The 20,705-nt window shown below is 43.7% G+C and overlaps 1 protein-coding gene across 2 annotated transcripts; it reads right to left on the bottom strand.

Annotated features, from left to right (window-relative positions):
- Positions 1 to 2,859: 2,859 nt before the first annotated feature.
- On the bottom strand, positions 2,860 to 17,001 carry ERRFI1 (ERBB receptor feedback inhibitor 1). 2 transcript variants are annotated; one of them, XM_046661664.1, is made up of 4 exons: positions 16,834 to 17,001; positions 6,574 to 6,767; positions 6,395 to 6,492; positions 2,860 to 5,524 (listed from the first exon to the last, which is right to left on the bottom strand). In XM_046661664.1, exons 2-4 carry the CDS (start codon positions 6,693 to 6,695, stop codon positions 4,341 to 4,343), a joined length of 1,404 nt encoding a protein of 467 aa, XP_046517620.1. In that variant the 5' UTR covers positions 6,696 to 6,767; positions 16,834 to 17,001; the 3' UTR covers positions 2,860 to 4,340. The 2 variants fall into 2 exon arrangements, with proteins under 2 accessions (XP_046517620.1, XP_046517622.1); XM_046661666.1 differs by having other exon boundaries at positions 6,395 to 6,471; positions 16,834 to 17,000.
- Between the last annotated feature and the right edge of the window lie 3,704 nt (positions 17,002 to 20,705).

Raw genomic sequence — 20,705 nt, 5'->3', positions numbered from 1 at the left:
AACCTGAGTAATGGGTACAGGGGACCTCTCTGTACTAGTTTTGAAACTTCTATGATCTATGATTATTTCAAAATAAAAAGTGAAAAAAAAATACACGCTAGGAGCTTATTTTTAAGAAGCCTTCATATACCCTAAGACTCTAAATTATGTGATGTAGTGAATAAAATAGAGAATTGCTTAATATATATTTTGATTCTTGAATCAGTAGACATACGGATGTAGTTCTCTTTTCTCCAAGTATGAATTGCTTTAGAAGAATCTACAGGCCTTTTTTTTGAATAGGACCCCTAACAGTGAAGAAACATCCTCTTAAAGATAGGTCTTTTCATAACATAGTTAAGACATCCCTTGAGACCTAGAGAGAAATGAGCAACACATAAACAAGATTAAACTTCCATTAGCATGCAGAATTTAATAAAAATAAGACAGGCAATGCATACTTGATTATTGTAACCTAGAAACGCTTAAAATTTAGGATTACCCAGACTTTGAGCTGACTTCAAAATGAGTCCTCTTGACCTAGCTTCTGCCATGAAACAGTCCCCAACAATAAACCCCTTCCGTTTGTGTGGTATTGTGCCGTGCTCTGCCATGGCCTCACATTGATGGGAAAACGAGGCACAGGGAAGCTAAGGGAACCTTCACCTAGGATAGGAGAGGTTTAGATCGAAACATACGTTTCCTGACTTTAGGACGGTACTTTGTTTCTAGATATTACCTGCCTTTGAGAGAGAACTCAAAATGCGTAAGTGGCAGCTGACAGACAGCTGTTTTCCCACTGGTACGGGTCTTAGCAACAGCTAACAGTGTAGGACCAGGGCTGGCTTATGCCAAGAGAAGTCTTGAGAGTTCAATTTGCTGTGTGCTGGTTGAGGACCGAGCTGGCAAATGGTGCTAAGGACAGTGTTCTAGTCGTGTGGCATTAGCACGGTGGCAAGCACATTTACTTGGTCAGGAAAAAATAATACTCTTACAAAGTCAAAGAAAAACACGAAAGTAAGAGGGAAGCAAATCTGGAACGAATTAAAGATAGTCTTGACCACAATACAAAGGCAAGGCAGTGGAAAGACGCAAAGAATGGGAGCTGCAGATCAAGAAGTGGGAGTGCAACGTTCAGGCATTCCACAGGCGGTGTCTGCGTGGCTGGAGCTCACCCTCTGAGGCTGAAGCGCACACGTGCCGGTGCTCCACATCCCACCTGAGCTCTCCAAATGCTGTTTCTACCGCTAAGTATCTTTCAAAGCCAGTTTTTCTGCTGCCAGTTTCCCCTGCTTAGATCTTTGAGTGGCGTCCACTACCCTTTCCCGTTGTCCATCCCACCACCATAACAACTTCTGGCTTCTAGAAAATGCCCAGCTTTTTCTTTCCTGCATCAGGGGCTCACACATTCTTGTTTCCTCCTTATTCACACCACCTCCTTCAGCTTAGATTCCAACCCTTCAGAAATGATCACCTGGGAGAGGCAGGAGCCCCGTCATTCTGTCGCCACCACTGCTCATCCTTTTTAGCATTTATCATAAATTATAATTATGGACAGCTTTAAATTCTATAAGGGCAAGGGATGTGTCTATTTTCCCAGGATCTAGCATGTGGTTGGTATTCAACTAATGTCTGCTGAATAAACTCCCCCAGCGCATTTCTTCATCTGCAAAATGTCAGAAATAAGACCCAACTTTCAGGGTGATAGCGAGTAACAGAAGTTCATAAAAACAATTCATGGGGGCCGGCCCCAGGGCTGAGTGGTTAAGCTCGCGTGCTCCGCTTCAGCGGTCCGGGGTTTTGCTGGTCCTCGGCGTGGACATGGCACCGCTCATCAAGCCATGCTGAGGCAGTGTCCCACATAGCACTGCCAGGTCCTACAACTAGAATATACAACCGTGTGCTGGGGGCCTTGGGAATAAGAAATAAAAGAAGATTGGTAACAGATGTTAGCTCAGGTGCCAATCTTTAAAAAAAAAAGCAATTCATGTATTGGGTGTTCACCACATAGGAGTTACTGTGGCTTCTATGCAGCTGTCACAGATAATTCCCTATCTTAGGGACCAGCCCCCCACCCGCCGCCCATACTACCAATGAGAAGACTGATGTAGAGAGATTTTAAAGAATCTGCCCAAGACAGTTAGAAAGAGGTGGGGTGAGGATTTCCTGCCCTCACCCCTGACTCTGGAGGGTACCAAGCACAGGCAGGTGCTCGGTTCAGGTCCCTGTGACCTTCGCCATCACCCAGGAACCAGGGGAGTGTTGAGAGAGGGAGCAGGGACGGCAGCTCGGCTTTAGCTAGAGGGCAGAGGACGTGGAGACAACGAGGCACAGGGCCAAGCGACATAGGACCAGCACCCTCACAAACAGCACCCCAGCTTCCTCCTGTATCCCAAGCTGTGAGGAGCACATCTGCCCGCTGTGGACTCGCCACCTCCGAGAGAGGCCAGGGCAGGCTGGCATTCCTTTGGTGGCCTCACATGAAGCAAGCAGCAGAGCCTCCCAAAGGGCCCAGAGTCATCCCAACCTAGTCCTCAAACTCAAGTCGCTTCAAGGCCCTCTCAGAGCCGGTTTCTTCTGTTATGCTCCCTCGACAGGGAGGCCCCGCCAGACGATGACCGTTTTGACAGTAACATACCAACATCAGTTCGCGCTCTTCATTGTTAACGGTATAAGAACAGCGCATTTTCACTGCTGCATGTGTATAGTATTTAAATATAAACCGCTCAAATTACTTGTCATTTTAGGGAATGACAGTAAATTTCAAGCATCTATTAAACTGTGAAAGATCTTCCCTTGTGCTTGAAAACAGTAATGTTGTCAAAGTACGTGAGACATAAAATTTTATAAGAGTTTAGGCAAGAAACATTATTAACGGTGTCATAAATAAGTATTATAACTTTATTAAAATGAAAAGACAATATTCAAAATAATGCAACAAAAATGAATAAAATCCTTTATCCAATACTGTACACATAATGCAGAAATCAGTGCATTTTTCTAAAGCATGTTTTAACCTTCATTAGTTCATACTAAAACATAAGCTTTAAATAGCTCAAATCATATCATTCAGCAGTTTAAACTGTAAACAGCTTGTTTAACTGTTAAGAGAACATCGTAGTAATGTACCTCTGTTAGTGAGCACCTTCTCTTCTGTGCTTATCTATACAAGATAAATACATGGAAACATGTGAAAACAGGAACACGGGCTACGTGTCTCACTGAAGCTAGGGGAAGCAGCCAGCTGGCAGAGCTGTAAAAGCAGAAAGATGCTGATGTGACCTCTGGTATTAAGACATACTGAGCTATTGGTCAGAAGTGTTTTACTTAAAAAGCAAACAACCCCCAGGAAATACTGAATAGGAACCAGCAACACAAGGCCAGCTTGTGTTGTATTTGTTTATTAATAGTCTAAAAAAACACAAACAAAAAAACACAACACACATCCCCACACAGTAACTCTCAATCACATAGCTAATGGTTTCATTATTGCTTAAAACTGACATCCTAAACACTGGCGAACAGTTTGCTTTTCCATGTGATTCTAATGCGTCCCACTGTTTCTGGAAGGCGCATGCTACAATGGGCCATTTTAGTGGGTGGAACAAAGCAGGAATTGTAAGGAAAAATTTACTAATTCTACTATCTTCTCATTTTTCAACATGTGAGACATGTACAGGTGAAAATATGGTCGCCACATAAACTGCTATCCCTCCCCTCAACAACACAGAAAGCAAAACCTGGAAGTATTTAGGTCTTGGGACAATTTTTAAACTAGGTAGGTCGAGTCACGGTGAGGATGGACACCCTGCCCTCAAGGGAAAGGACTGCCTCCAAAAATAAATGAAACAAAATATAAGAGGGCCTAAGAGCCAGAAATCTTCAAACTTATTAAGCAAAAATATTTCTTTTTATGATTCTGATCTAAATACTGTTTTTTCTTCCATTTGCTTAATTTTCAGTCTATCCGGAGTCATTCTCCAGCTTGAGTTTTTATCATTCTGAATATATATTACTCTAAGATAGTAGCTAATTGGTTAACCTGCAACTATGGTCTATGGTTATGCCACAAGTTTATATATAGGTATATAATGTTTGCATATGTAAAAGTTTCCCCATCCTTCCCTCCCCACCATCACATCTTTAAATTATAGGCTTGGAAAGACTTTTCTCCAATGCTAACAAAATTGGGGATCCTCAGCATGACAGCACCTCTCTACCGCTCCAAACCTTTCTCTTTAAGACAGAGTTCAACTACTTTATTCTGCAATCTGAAACGTTTTCCTCTGAACCTCAAACTGCAAAGTTGCTTGAGAAGCATCTGCTCTTATGGAACCTCTGCTGAACCATGACCCCAAAGTCTAAGGAGAAACCACATAGGATAAATGTTTACGCTTCACATGGCCGCCTAGATCCATTTTTGTTTTAGAGTCCAGCTTTTCTGTGGCTGAAACCATACTGCAGTCAGCAGACAATGGCTGGATTTGGGTGCTTGCATTTGTCTCTTCTGCTTCCCTAAAAAATTTTTCGTATTTGTCCAGGTATGGTGGTCTCTCAGGTAGTAGGTAATAATGGGTTGAACTAACCTTCTTCCCATTTTCAATAATGGGCAGAATGCAAGGAACCTTATTGGCAGATCCTTCACTGTTCTGTCTTTGCAGAGCTTTGCTGCTGACATACTTAGGATCAGGGGCGAAGCTCTGCGTAGGGGGCATGACCCCATTGAGGTAAGACGGCAGGCTTTTAGGACTGGGGGTGCGGGAGTTACTCCGTGATAAGGGTTCTCTTGGTGGCACTTTCGGAGGCCTGTCTTCATCACTGTAGGTGCTGGAAGTAACTTCGGCTGACCACCTTCTATAATCGGGCTTCACTGGCCTGGGAGGTATGGGGACCCTGGGGGGGACCTCGGGTTTGTCTTCATCGGAGTTTGGAGAAGCTCTGTGTACGTAGCTGGATATCCTTATGGCCGGCTTGTGAAAGGATCCAGCGGGTCCTGAATGAGACCTCCTTAATCTTCGGTGGCTCTGAGGGGGAGGCGGATCTGAGGTTTGCGCACCTCCATTCTGGTCAGGTGCCTGGTTGAGATCTGCTGCAGAAACAGCTGGGGTATCAAAATAGGCATAGTTGATCTGTCCACACCCACGGAAGCTTCGCCGGCCAGGAAGATCGGACTTGAAGTCAGAAAGCCCACAGCCTTCTAAAAGGAAGTCTGTATCCGAGCTGGTTAGGAATTCCACCTCACAGTCTGTCTCGTCCAAAGAGAGGTCTTCGGAGATGGGCAGTGGTGGGAGGGGCCGAGAGCCCCGTTCACAGAGCGCCGCACAGGGGAAAAGGGCAGGTGAGTTTTTTATGGGTGTGAGTGGAGGAGTAGAAGCACAAACCCCATTTACTGAGAGTTTCTTAAAACCACATACAACTTGATCCTCTTCATGTTGTCCAAAGCTTTCACTCGAGGGAATAATCAGAGGGGGCAAGCTGGACTTCTGAGAGGGACTATTTTTTGCAAAGTGGTTGCCATTCATCAGAGCAGATTTCGAAGTGGGCCCTGGAATGAACAAGAAACGTTAACAAAAGACCAACAATGCTCTCCCCACCCAAGTGAGGCAGAGCCCCCGCTACCTGGGCTGCTACAGCTTTCTGCCTCAACTGCTACTGAAATACCTGACAGCCGTAACCCCGAGAACGGCCGTGCAACCACCACAGGTGTAATCAGGGACCACAAGATTGTTAACGCACATGATCTGGTTCAAAGAACCAACTACCTCTCCTGTCTCCCTCGGACATGTGCATGGTGCACACCCACGCATCTCAGGCTGGTTTTGTGACGTGCAAAATTTGCAAAAGATGAACAGCATACAATTTACATGAATACAAGGCTCGCAGGGCACAGATGAGACCAAGTCCTCACTCCTAGTGCCGCCATAATACTGTGAGTGAATGGACTTGCTGGCAATGTGGTAAGTAGCTCCTGACAAAATCTACGGAACATAATGTTCACATTAAAGGTACTACATAGCGTATCACACACTTTTCTAAGTTTTTATCAACATCTACACTACTATATCACTTCCAAACATGCATTCAATACTAGCAGGAAAGCTGAGAGATTTTGTCCAAGGTTTCTAGAAGTATGTACCACAGCTGGGATTCGAATTTAACTCTTGATTTTGAAAGATCACACTTCCACAAGCAGCTCTCGTTAGGAGGCAGTGAGTCAGGATACAGGCAGCACGGTGCGAGCGTTTGAGAACACGGTTATCTGCAGAATCTGCTGCCACTAGGGGTCAGACTATCGTTGGAAATAGTTAGGTCGTTTCCTCATTTAAAAAATAATGCTGGAGGACAAGCTAACACAATCCAGACTGCCAACTTCCTCTCCAGGTGCTAACTTCACCAGGATTTTCAGAACACGTACCAAGAGACGTCAGGTGCTCCTGAGCAGTAGAATTCAGACTGTAGGCCATGGTTATTGGGTCAATATTTAAAAAGTTACTGGAAGGAAAGGACAAACATCTTGGTTATATTGCAGCATATTCTCTGTCCCACTCCCAGGCCACACAGCGACGACTGCAGCGGCGCTACACCCTGACTTACTTCTCAAACTCGCTGCGGCTGCCCCAGCACGTCTTCATTTTCCCCATGGCGTGGCCATCATGCAGAAATCCAGTTTTTAATGGGACTCGAATCTCCTGAGCAGCAACTCCTGCTATTGACATTGTGCCTTATTCTGGGATGTCTCCAAACTTGTGAAGCCAAGGGATTTGTAATCAACCAGTAGCTTTCATTCCCTAGAGGGGACAAAGAATAGATGGGAGAATAAAGGAAACAATTCAGAAATACCCATAAATAGCTACTATTAGAGAATTTTGGGGGATGTTGAATTGAAAAATTTAGTTACAGACTTTCACTTAATTTTCACGTTAACTAAGTCTTACTTCTTACTAGGGTACTTAAATGTAGGCATTAAAAGTAATTTTTTTGGTAAATACTAATCAAAGATTTGAAATATTTTCAGCAAAGCAGGAATCTATCGCCAGCAAAAGCAGACCTCCTACTGCACAGCCTGACAGTTGCACAACCAACCCTGCTCACCTGCCAGAGCACACACACTTCTCTGCGCTCCTATAGACCGACCGGCCCATGGCGGCTGCGCTGGGCACGGAGCTCACTTCTCCCTAAGCTAAAAGAGCAAGCTGAGAAACTACTGTAGCCGGTACTACAAAACTAGTATTCACTAAAACCCCACACTTCGATTAAACCAGAGATTCGAAAGTTGGCACCTGGTTACCCCCACAGCCTAGCATTTATTTGGATTCTGTATATCAGGGTTGGCCAAGGGAAGGCAAATTCTCCAGTTATTACTTGTTCAAGAATAAAGAAATAGTCACATATGAAGATACTAATTTCCATTATCTTGTAAAAATCAAGTTCTGCAAGATTACCGGCTTCAGCGGAGGCCGGGAATAGCTTCCTCCTCCCTTTTAAAGACAAACTTAAAGGTACATTCTTCACATTCTCCTTTATGAAGGGCCTAGTAAGTCGTGTCTTGCCTAGCTGCAAGGCATGGATTACAAAGGCTAAGGACAATTTTTCTTAATCTAGTAGTTCCTCAACTTTAGGGACCCCCCCCTTCTGCCCACATCAGCCATTACATGTGCAGAGTCTTCAGTCCCCAAAGCCTCTTTTTCACTTTTATTTTATTATTCACTATAGCATCAGTGTTCACGTTACCCTGTTACTTAACACCAATCTCTGCTCTGTCTTCAGACGTTCACAGTCACCTCAAGTCAGTTTAGGACATAATTTATCAACTATCTGTGTAACGCCGACCCCTCTAGGATGTGTACATACACAGTCTCCTCCTCTCAGCAAGTATGTGCGCATCCACCGAGAGCTGAGTACTGTGCCAAGGACTGAGGATGACACAAAGATGAGTAAGACAAGTGTGCTGGGTGGGGGGAGGGGACACACAGGTTTTCTGTTTTATGGACAAATCTGTCACCTCCTACTAGACTGTGAGTTCAGGAAAGAGACTGTGTTCCAATCATTAATCACCATTACCTGGAGCATTAGCAGGCGCTCAAAAAGTGGCTGTTTGTACACCACCACCTAGTTATTATTACCATCACTATCAACTGAATGCATGCAATGTGTGCAGCATAGGGGGTTTTTAGCTAGATATCTAAAAAAATATATATTCTGCAAGTGCTTGTTATTATTATTTTATTTTTTACCTAAAAAGAAATGGAGAGAGAGTAATGTTTCAGTGACAAAGTAAGGACGATGGGTCCCAATGACTGATTTTCTCCCAAAGTCAGCTGTTTTGATACAGTAGGCAGAGATTTAAACAGGTTTAAAATATTATTTCAAATAGTCAAGCATTATTTTTCTTTAACAGTCTCTCAAAGATATGCGATTAAGAAGAGTTTTTGAAAAAACCCATCATTCAAGAAATCTAAGTTACTGGAAGGTAGTCTTTTTTTTTGAGGGTTGGGTTTTAGATTATTGAAATGGAGCAAATGTGTTTTTACTTTACCTGAATCAAGTAAAGCTACAAAAAAAATTCAAAAACTAGTATTTAGAAGAAAGTGCGAGGCACTCGCTCTGCACGCAGCCAGGTGGTTTCTGGCGCCTTTTCTGAGCTCTCTGCAGGCACTGGCAGGACCATGGGGAAAGCGGCTCCGGTGACACAAAAATGAAAGGCCAGATAGGAGGGAGAATATGGTATCTAAGTAGTTTGAAAGCACACGTTTGAAGATCTTTCATCCAGATTACAGGAAAATGCTGCAGGGGATTCTGGAGGCCCAACCCCCACCTGTCTGCAGGCCAACAAGTACTACTAGTAATTACTGTGTGTCAGCCTCCTAATGCCTTCTAAATCTTAGCTTTCAACAGAACGATTGTGTAACTATCGCTTCTGCCGAAATTGCCTTGGAATTCTAAACTTACATTTCAATGGTCCCTTCAAATTATTTATACGTTCTAGAAAAAGTTATTTTTTATTCATTGTTTCCATCACCTACTTGTTAGCTTTCTTAAGAAAAAAATTTTTTTAGTATAAAAAGAATTGTGTTCACTAAGCCAGCTCCCTTCTGACCACAATAGTGTCTTTGTGTATTCATAGAAGGTGACCTGCCTCTAAATTTCAATGGGGAATTGTGAATGGGCCATGTTATGAAACTGTCCGAACTTCCTACTTGCTCGCATGGGAGAGGAGAGGAGGGCAATATAATCGCATGTTCTCTTCTTTTGGAAAATAACTTCAAACTGTGGACTCAAAAAGGGCAACCTGCTATAGTTTTGGAAGCAAACTTTTTAAACCTGTTCCAGATTGTAAACTGAGGGTATCCAACCACCTGAAATTCCTTTTACGCCTCTCTCAAAACTCGCCAAGTATCCAACAGACACGCTCCTTGGGGAAAAATAACCAATTTGGTCAACTTCAAGTTAAAAAGAAATACACTGCTCAAGTGAAATTTAACTAATAATGCAGTGCTTCAAATTTTGTTTCTTTAGAAGTGTAAAACTAGCTCTGCCTTACAATTCGTTACGAAAAGAACTGCAAAAATATACCTATGTGGGAAAATCAGTATCTAAGTACAAGACAGCATTCTGTTATGCAAAGCAAAAAATATGAAAGCCAATGTTAATTCAGGCAGCCCAGTATAGACCAGGATCTAAATAACCTCGGGCATAGTAACTTCCTAAAAATTCATGAACTCACCTTTAGCTTTTTAACGGGTCAAAAATGCAGTTAAATACCAATCACAGATACAAACTAATTTTTCCTGTTAACATCACTTGATTTTTTTTAATCAAGGAAAAAAAATCACCCTAAAATCTTCTGTTTCGTGAACTGTCCTTTTCTTTTCCCTCCTTAGAACCTCTGCCCCCAAGTTCTGATCTACTTCTACAGCTTCCACTCTACATGGACGGCTCCCGAATCTTGAGGGCAGCCTGGGCTCCAGCTTCCTCCCTGTGCTTCCCATTGTCTGATGATTATCTTTCCACTTGGATGGACCTTTGGCATCTGGAACTCTACAAACCAAACTCCTCCTGTCGCTTCACACGCCATCCCCCTTCCCAAGCTAGTTCATGGTCTAAGAGGATCACACTTCTAAAGGCACCGTTTTAACCTGAGTTAAGCCCGTGTACAGTCAATTACCAAGTTCCACGGCCTGTTTCTACATTGTTTTCAAATATCTCTTCCTTCTGTTCACGGGCAGACTTCTGCCTTGGTCTGAAAATACCCAATGCATCCTACACACAGTACCAGAGCAATGTTCCTGAACTATGGCTCAAATTAAGACCCTCCACTGCTCAAAGATCTTCACAGGCTTCTAATTGCAAGCTCCTCGTCTGGCACTGATGGCCTCCACAACAAGGTAACACTCTACCTTTTTTAAGCTCTTGCTTCTCTTTTCCCAAAACCTGACAGAATTCAACTCACCCTCGAGGGCCATGTCCTACCCCTTCTCCCCGAGCCTGCTCCCTTCTGAGGAGCCACAGCAGCACCTCTGCGTTCTTGGGTTATTCTGTGCTGTGCCCGCTTCCCCCTCCCGTCCTCCAAATCTTCTAGGACAGGACTTGTTTGTCCCCCGTGTAGATCTTGGTATCATTCATTTCTAATAAATATTTACTAAATGGATACTGAGGAAATAATCATCTCATTTTCTAAAACGTAATTACTTGAAAGATTCATGTATCCTGTAAATCAGTGAAGAATTCGGGACAAAGCAAAGGTTTGTAAGGGACAAACGTGTGCTGAGATTGCCGAATAAGAATCCAACAAGCTTAGAATGCGTTGTAGGCAAGGAATTTTCATTAAATTCATCTCCACAATCCAAAGTGGACAGTTTGCAGAGTGGGTAAAAACCGTAAGCTTAAATGGTTAACAATGTGACTTTCTAAATTGGTTCCTGTTACTGTATGTTTACTTAAAGCAACCAGGAAAGTGCTTTCTGAAAACAATGAACTTCACCTTCTCTTACACACCATTCCTCCTGGATGATAAGGCACCTACTGTGTTTTTGCTGCTAAGTTTAAGGTCCCTAAAAAAAAAAAAAAGAAAAAAAGAAAGCTACACCAAAAAGCACATGGCGCATTCTTTAGTAAGGTGAAATCATACAGCTTTAGCTTGAGGATAGTCTCTTTGAAACTGTTTTTTAAAAAAATCAGGCTACCTTAATACAGTAACCTGGATATGCCTACCTTGCCACCAGATCTCATTAATAAATTTCAGAAGCAACCCACAGGAGGAGGAGGGGCACATTTTTGTCATACAACTCATCCAGTTCTGCCCAGTGCTTCCTTATTTAAAAGTGTGATGTAATTTCCTTCTTTCAATCTGGTTTTAGAACCTGATTTCTGTTTATTCAGGGTGATAAATGGTCTTTTCAGCTGCATTTAACAATTACCTACATAACTATTTCCATACCCAGGGAGATATAAGGTAACTATATTTAGAGCCAAAATTTGTAAGAAGAAACTGATTTAGGAACATGACAAATTCCATGATTTTAGATCCTCCCCAAATAAAACAACACCTGCACATTTATCTTCATTTTGAAAATGTCTAATAATCACCTTTGGGAAAAGGAAAAAGAAGATGGAATCCCACCATTTTTCTTGTGATTAGAGTCTAAAGCCCTGGCAGCCAAGCTCTCTGACGCACTGACATTCAGTTCAGCTGTTTCACAGAATTCTGTTTTATTAATAGGAGAAAACTTTGTGAATTGCTATTTATCTCACACATTCACTTGTTTATGATAGTTACAGTGTTGTGTGACTTGAGTTTATTTACTGAAAGCAAAAGATTCTCCAAAATCAAAAGCCCTACTTCAGGGTTTTTTTCCAAGGTTTTTTAACAGGCTATGATTTGGGGGAAGAGGAAGAATGGGGAAGCAAGTTAGGAAAACTTCCTTCATTGCGCCCTGCGACCGCGGAAGGTGTCCACAGCCTTCCCAGTAGAAGCAGAGATGTCTTCAAAAATTTTTATATTAAGTTAATAAGACGTAACTAAAATATTCCTGCGTGTTTTTTTTTTGTTTGTTTGTTTTTTAAAGATTTTTTTTCCTTTTTCTCCCCAAAGCCCCCCGGTACATAGTTGTGTATTCTTCGTTGTGGGTTCCTCTAGTTGTGGCATGTGGGACGCTGCCTCAGCGTGGTCTGACGAGCAGTGCCATGTCCGCGCCCAGGATTCAAACCGACGAAACACTGGGCCGCCTGCAGCGGAGCGCGCGAACTTAACCACTGGGCCACGGGGCCAGCCCCCAATATTCCTGCGTGTATTCAAGCTAAACTTGACAGCTTTAGTAAAGATGAAAATGCAGTTCACTGTGCTGAAGATGGACATTTTCGCTGGGTTTGCAGCTCCATTCCTCATTCCTCTTCAACATGCCTAAGATGTAAAGGCCCATCTGTAGGTGGTAAAAACTGAGGCAACAAGCAAAATAATTTATCTTCACCGTCAAAATCAAAGCCAAGTGGCATAATTTCTTGAATAATTCAGAATATTTCCTAGCTAAGTATTTTAAGAAATGGCAAGCTAACAAACAATCTATTCGTTCAACCACCACGGCCATCAATGGCCTTTTGATCCACTGAGTGTCTCACAATCTTAGTGCGACAGCAGGAATACATTCTGTTGGCCTTTGTACTTTTCCTACGGAGTACTACAATCAGCAACACACAGGACAGAAAAATATTATTCCTTTCAGATATACACATGAGATTTCTAATTGTAAAAGATACATGAATTCTATCCTAATCTCAATGACAACGAGCACAACAGTCTAACAATGGGAAGGCAATCTTTAAAACTTCAAATTTACTTAATAAGCATTTAAAGTCATCCAGCGGTTAACCCTAGATTGTTACAATGAGCACAACACCAGTAAGAAGAATAACTAATTCCCTGGACTCCTAGCTGACAGGCATTGTTCTAAATGCTTTATATGTATTAATTTATTTAATCCTCTCAACAGCTCTATGGGGTGGGTACTATTATCACTCTCATTTACGGATGAGGAACTGGAGGCACAGAGTTACGGAACTTGCTCCAGGTCACGCATGCTGAGTGGTGGGCCGAGCCTTACACCAGGCTCTCACCACCACACCACACTGCCTCTCCAAGTCCTTCAGGTTCCTGAACCAGGATAAGCTTTGACCCACTACAACGCTCAGGTTTTAAAGATGGCTCAGACAGACTTTTCTGGGGATTTACTGCTTGGTAATAGTTTTTCTTGGATAACCATTAGCCTATGAAAGTTCCTGTTTTACTCAACTCCCTCAATTGTCCTCTAAGAGTTAGTAACTGCAGATCTGGCCTATGTATCCTCAAAAAAGAATGGCTTAGGGTAACAGATTTTATATTCTATGACCACTTCAAACAATTCTTTTGAAGCCTCAATCTTTAATAATACATTGATGCGCCACCATCATAGAACCCATTATAACATGGTATTTGGTACAACATATGCCTGTCCTTACCCATGAAAAAGGTTACTACATACATCTAATGGGCCTCCTTTAACTTTCGAGGCACGGATCGCAGCCATGGCATTACAATCAGGTTTTATTGTAAACTCTGGAATTTAATAATAGAATATCTTGTATTTGTAAACCATTCTACAAATTACAAAACACTTTCTAACACGTTCTCTCACTTGATCCCCCAGCATCCCTCAAGAAAAGGCAGGGCTTTTAACCTCCAACTAGCAAATGAGGAAATGAAGCGAGGTTAAACATCTTCCTGTTAGCAAAAAGGCCATCAGAGCTCTTCTGCCCTATGCGCCAGCTTTGTCCCCACTACACTTTCACTGCCTCTCCTTTCTAAAGTATCTTCATTTTAGGCAAAAACCTTATTTCTCCTCCTAACATTCTTGTTTATAAACGGGGAAACTGATGCAAAGGATGGCCAAGTGAAATGCTCCAGACCTAAGTGCTAGTCAATTGCAGAGATAAGAACTAGAACTCAACTCATAGTGTTTAGTTCACCAATTCCTGGAAGGCAAGGATTATTCTCACAAATAGTTATCAAATGCTTATTCTGGATGAGATACTAAGTGAGGTGAAAAACAGACATGGCTGCTGCCTGATGGAGCCTCAGTCCAGTGAGGAGAGACAACAAGTAAGCAAGCCAACAATTTCAGTCTGTGGAACTTCCAAGGAGACGAGCAGGGAACAGCAGCAGGATAAGGAGGCAGGAAAACATATTTACACAGGTGGTTAGGGAAGGCCTCTCTGAGGTGACTTTTTAAATTGAAATGTAAAGGATGAATAAGAGGCAGCCATGAGAGTCAGGAGAAGAGCATTCCACACTGAGGAAATAGCATTTTTTAAGACAATCTGTAACTAGTCACGTTTCATATTCCTTGGGTCTTTAATAAGAGCTTTTGGACAATGTCTTTAATTCTTACCTTCCTACTGTTTCTTCCGTTAAACTGTAATGTGTTGTTGGATCACGGCACTTTGGAGTTGAAAAAGGATTAATTCGTGTAGCCAGAGCCTCAAGTTTTAAAGAGAGATTCATCGAGGCGTGGAAGACTGGCCTTTTAGTAACACTGCCCAATGCTATGGCCTAAGGAATTGGATTAAAGTATCAATAATGACTGCAAACCACAGAATCTTTTTTTTTCCCTTCTGAAATCCGAATCCCACGCTAACTTTTCCCTTAAAATTAACTTCTCTATTAAGCTAGCAACACACATTTGGAACCCCGAAACTCACCAGTTTTATCTACCTTTACAAAGCATGTGTTTATACTGTGCGAATAATGCCAGGACGCCACAACTGGATTTTGTTTGTCTAGTGAGCCATTCATTAGCTTTTATAAAGCATGGCCAAACACCAGCACCAAAGGATGCTAAAGGAATCCTGAGGATGAAGTACCAACTCAAATCTATTTAGATGAAGAAGGAGAGTCGGTTTCTCTGGTAGAGGGAGCCTATGACATTCAAATTCCTGGAATTACCCTTGGCACCACCTTTTCCCTCCTCCGCTCACCTTCTAAAGCAACCCGATGGTATGCAGACATTCAGGTCAGTTTCCAGCATGTTAGATTGTACCTGTAATTTAGGCAACTTGCTTTCAAAAGCTACCATTAGTCTTAGCAGAAAGGAAGTATTATCTGGTGCAACTTCTGAGAAGCAGCAGTTAAGAGTTATTTTCACACAAAAACTCAAGTCTACAGTATAATTAAATGTCACAAAAAGAGTAACCGGTATCCACTGTGAACTAAAAGTAGGAAAAAACAATTCTTTGAAACAGTAATTTTACCTGGCAAAAATATGAATAATTCAGACATCTCATAACAGCCATAAAAAACCAGTTTTGCTTTCTGACCCTTATCAGTGACTGGTCCAATCCTGCTGAGCTTGAAAATGTAAAATCTGCTTTCGTGCAATTATTTATCAAGCATCAACTACGTGCAAGGCCGTATAAGATAGAAACTGTACAAGGCAGAGTTCCTGCCCTTAAGGAGTTTACAATCTAATATACGTTAGGTTATAAATTGTTGGTCCAAGACCTCTATCACTATTAGCGAGTACCCACTGGAACACACAGGTGAAATGAACCTGTGTGTGAAATGAGGGAAAAGACAGCAAGTGTCTGAAGTCCACACTAAAACCTGTATGTGGTTCTCTTCAAATCTGCTAATATCTGCAAAAGACCCTGGCTGATAACACGCTGGTAACCAATCACAGAAAGCATGTTAACAAGAAACCAACTTCTTTTATTCTGGTCTTAGCAAAATTTGGCCATTTCCTGAAATGAGCACCTAGCCTGTCTTCGGTCTAAGTAAAACTTCAATTAAAACTGTATAATTACAGAAATGTACAAAAAAGAAATCCAGTTTTTAAAGAAAAAAAGCAAGACTAGATCTGGTGAACTTAGATGCTTCAGTGTCCTCGAAAAACACATACCCACTGCATTCTTACAGATTTATAAAAGCTTAATACTCTGCAGAACACTTGCTCTCCAGGAGGAAAAAAAAAAAAGCATTTTAACCTCACCTTTCTTCACCCCTGACAGTTGCCTAGAAACCGGTCCTGCCCTACCTGTGTTGCAGGTGTACCTGAAGTCACCAACACATCTCTTTTAAAGCTACAGTCTCTATCCCGACTGGACTTAAGTTTATGACTAACAATCTATTCATATTTTTTATCAGGTAAGAGACTAGTTTCTTTCAAGCAGTGACGAAATCCTAATAAAGACTCAGCAAGCACCCATACAGCACCAATCATGGTGAAGGAGTCATCTAATTTGTACAGGAATATGATATACGTATAAACACACACACGTAGACACGAGAAACACCCAAGAAGCGCTCACGTTGTGCACACACAACGCGGCGGTCCCACTCCCCGGGAAGCAGGGTTTGGGCGGGCGGAGCAGAGTCGCGTTTCTCAGCGAGCAGGAGGCGGGCGCGGAGCCGCTCGGATGAATTAAAGGACTGGACTGCGGCCCCGCAGCGGGACTGCGGCCAGAGCCGCAGCGGGCACCGGCCAGCAGCGCCCCGCAGCAGCCTGCCCGCAGCTTCCAGGGCTGCATCACCGGCACACGGTGGGTCCCAGGGCACCGCGGCCCGCGCCGCCAACAAGGGGAAAGCGCGAGGCCGCCCCCGGCCCGCCGCCCCGTCCCCCCCAGCGGCCTCGGGGCCGAGACGTGTCCGGGCGCCCGGTGCGCGGCCGGCCAGGCGAGGGGCGCCCCCAGGCCCGTCCACGCCGCCCGGCCGGCCCCTCCCTCCGTGCGTCCCGGGGACTCCGCGTCGCCGCGACCCTCCAGCGTTCAGGGGAGCCGCCCGCGCGTCGGGACGCCGCCCTCCCCGCCCCCGGCCCGCAGGCCCCTTACCCCCGCCGAGCCGCGGCTGCCCCACGGCGCCCTCCCGCGCATGTCCGTCCCGGCTGGCTCAGCGCCGCGGGCTCGGGGGCCCGGACACCGCGCAGGCGCCTCGCCACTCGCTCGCCGCTCGCTCCCGCTCCCGCTCCCCGTTCGCACTCGGCCGCCGTCGCCGCCGCGGCCGCCGCCTCGCTATATAGCGAAGGGGGCGGAGCCGTGACGTCCTCGCTCACCGCCCCACCTCCCCGGCGCAGCCAATCCGGGCCGCGAGCCCCTTAAAGGGGCGACGCCGCGGCCGAGGTGTTCGCGTGGGGTCCGCCGGCGTCGCGCGGCCCTGCGGGGAGGCAGCTTTTGTTTCCCGAGGGAGATAGTTCTGGGCGCCGCGGCCTCCGCGGCCCACCTCTGCCGGAGCCGAGCGGCGGCTGCCGAGCCCCAGGACCCCCTAACACGGAATTTTCCTCAGAAGTGTGTGGGCAGCGGCCTTGGCCGCCTCCCTGCCCGGGCCAAAGGCGGCGTCGCGCCTCGCGCGAAATTTCCCGTCGTTTCCAGCCCCTGGAGGGTTTTGGCGTGGCCGCCGCCGCGTGGGTGGGCCCAGGACGCCGGGAGAAGGCGGCGGTGGAGGCTCTGCTGCCCTGCAGGCTCGCGCCCACCAGGACGCCCGCGGGCCTAGGCCGGGGAGGGACAGTGAGGGACAGAGTGGGGCATCGAGGGACAGTGTGGAACAGCATGGGACCGAGTGGGACGGCGCGAGACAGTGAGGGACAGCAAGGCCATGTTGGTGAGGGCCTTTCATGGGAGAGTTGAGAGTGGGTCTGCCCGGCCACCTCTCCTCTGACCACATGTTTGGCAATCAAGGCCAGGCCCTGGTGGCAGTTGACCCGGCCAGGGCCACCTACCGGCTTCCAGAAGGAGCGCTCCCACCCCTACCCTGGCGTCCCCTTGAGTTCCCAATCTCATGTTTACCTAGACCCACTCCGACCTCAACATCTCTTGGCGTTGGGGCAGCCACTGATGCCCAAGGACAGCACGCCAGCAAGCCGCGGGAGGAGGTTTCTCCGGGCGCCAGTGATGCAACTTAGGCTTATAGTTTAACCGTAAGATAAATAATACAAATGATAACAAACCAAGAGTAACTAAAGTAAGAAAAAAGCAAACAGACAGAAACCCTCCAGTTTTAAGTAAAACAAATCCCCTGAATGGTACCGTCTATTGAGCAGAGGCCGGAGACCTCCGGCTGACCTCTTTGGTCTGGGTAGAGCCCCTTCTTGCGTTTCAGCAATAATGCCCACTGGTTACACGTTTAGCACTACCTAATTGGGGTAGTTTAACATATGGAAGGAGATTCCGACCTCATTACCAGGTTAACTATTAACTTTGCACTCCATGAAATGATTTGCCTTTTCTCCCCTATTATTTACTTACATTCTTTTAAATTTAATTCAAAAGCCTAATTTTGAATCCAAGGCCTTAAGCACAAAAAAATCTGAAGTATCCCTTTGCCCTCTTATTTGCAAGATAAACAAATGTTTAGCAAAGAACTGTACCCTCCTTTCTGACGGGCTCCTGCTGGACTACAAGGGCTCTTGGTCATTCTCATGCCTATGCCACCTAATCAGTTATTCCATCTTTCTGTTGACTTACGTTCTTACGTGTTGCCATTCATTTAGGATTATTTTGGGATGATGGAAATTAGTCACTAATTGCTGGTTTTCTTACCAAATTGCCTAGGTTTTTTGATTCACAGAAAATCTATCCAGATTTTTTCCCCATTCTGGTTTCACTTATGTGTATGACTTACCCATATGCTGTTATCAGTGTAAAAAAAGGATCAGCCTGAGACCTTGCCAGAGACCATCTTTTCATGCCTCACAGTACAGCATTTACTGAATGGGGCCCTAGATGAGCTCAGGTTCCATCCAAAAGGAACCCTGCTTATGCTATTTCAAGTCACTACAATACAGCTGTAATTTGTGCTTTGGCCTTATTGGCATGCTTTTACATTCCCCTATTCATAAAACAGTGATAATCACCAGAGCAACCATCAAACACACCCCTTCTTTAGAGAAAGAAGATCAACAGGATACTCACTGCATCCTGTCTGGTTGTGAGCAGGGTGATGTGCTAATATTTGGTAAATTGTCAAAAATCATAAGATCACATGAGTAATATGTGATTAATCCGATTTTTTGTCCTGTTGTATTTTAAACTTGCAAAATAAATATGATGATTTATTCATTTTTTGGGAAAAACTAGTTTTAGCTGACAGCTTACTGAGTTTTGCTTACAATTATGTCCATATAATATGGCTTTCTCAGCTGTGGATGAATTACATGAGAAAAACTATGCCCTGTGAATCTTTTATCTAGTAGTCTATTAATGATCTTTTGGAATAACATTGACATGTCAATAGTATCGTAGAGAATTTTGGGAAGAGTTTAAAAGGAAAATGTTAAGCAACTTGAAATAATATTAGCATATTGTGTTTATCAAATAATGATTCACTGACTGTTAACAACACTAGTCTGCAGGTTTGGGGAAAAAATAGTCTCTTTGTACTGAACCCAGCTTGTTTTAAATTGTCTCTAGTAAGAAAGAAATTTAAAGTCAGATGATGTTTTTTTACATCTCTCACAGTCTATTTAATTTTGCTGCCACTTCCCAAGGAATTTGTATTAACTGATTGTTTTTTGATATGAAAAATCTAAGCATAACATCTAAAAGGTTAGACTTCCATTGCATTGACTGAAGTTGCCACTTTGCACTCGCCCTCCTTTCTGTGTAGGAAGAAGCTGTCCTTGGAGTGAGAACAGGGGAGGTTCTGGCTCGGAAACCTTAGAATCAGACACTGCCTTCCCAAAGATGTTGGTTCTGTCTCTCCTCTCCCAGTAATACGAGTCATGTGTAAGCATAAATATGCTGGACAAGGGGCCTGACACCCCTTCCAAATTTATATTTTTATGTTATTTGAATCCTACAGAAGAGTATATACATTTTGGTGTGCATTCTTCTTGATTATAGGTGTTTTTGTGTTTCTGCTTTGTTTATAAAGAAATATTTTAAAGTGAGACACTTTCTGCATTACCCTCTTCGTCCCGGATCCTTTACTTTTGTCTATTCATGACATAAAGTTAACTATGCACTTTTTAAAAAAAAGCTAATTTAGAGATAAGCACACAATAGAAAAAATACATGACAATGGAAGAATTGCACTTCTTACAGGTCATTTGTTTAATATGCCACTTTGTGTTTTAGAGACATCCTGGCACAGATATATATATTTATATATCCAATAAACTTTGTGGATTACTTTAAAACATACCTGCTGATACGAACCAAGATTCGTCCATGAAAAGTGCCACCTCACAATTGAAGTCTCCACTGAGCTTTCAAAGTTAGCAGCCATTTGAAAAGTAGCACAGAAAAAGATTTCTTCACAATTTCCATTTTTCCCTTATGTACTTAGGGATACTCCTCCCCGTTCCTAGTTTTTCCCCTAAAGAAAAAAGGAAAAATTATGTATACTCAGCCTGTGGGAAGACCTTGCAGGCTGGTTTTAATTTATCGGTCTGTTGTTTTAAGTGTTAGGGCCACGGCTTAACTACTGCTTCTTAGTATGGGGTTTAGAGAGGCTATTTGTATAGTTGTTTATTTATAATGGAGCCACTTTTCGGTTACCTAATGCTGCCTTAACAAACATTTGATGCTATTGGTGGTGGTTGTATTTCTAATTCTCTCATTTTCAGAACTTATAACCATTAGAAATTTTTTAGTGTCCTATAGCTACATTAATTTAATATTGAGACTATTTACAAGACAGTTTTTTCAAGTTTCTTTTAAACATTAATCTGATTTTATCTTCAAATTTTAGCGTTGCATTTTCTCTG

This window comes from Equus quagga, chromosome 5, assembly GCF_021613505.1.
Source record: "Equus quagga isolate Etosha38 chromosome 5, UCLA_HA_Equagga_1.0, whole genome shotgun sequence".
Classification (NCBI taxonomy): Eukaryota; Metazoa; Chordata; class Mammalia; order Perissodactyla; family Equidae; genus Equus; species Equus quagga.
This window is presented reverse-complemented; position numbering and strand designations above follow the sequence as displayed.

What these genes read in the sequence shown, in the direction of transcription:
- ERRFI1 (XM_046661664.1), bottom strand. Translation starts at nt 6,695, where the DNA reads ATGTCAATAGCAGGAGTTGCTGCTCAGGAGATTCGAGTCCCATTAAAA. An exon ending in AGCCGCAGCGAGTTTGAGAA is followed by an intron (nt 6,493 to 6,573) that starts GTAAGTCAGGGT and finishes AATATAACCAAG; the next exon opens with ATGTTTGTCCTTTCCTTCCA. An exon ending in GGAGCACCTGACGTCTCTTG is followed by an intron (nt 5,525 to 6,394) that starts GTACGTGTTCTG and finishes TGTTCATTCCAG; the next exon opens with GGCCCACTTCGAAATCTGCT.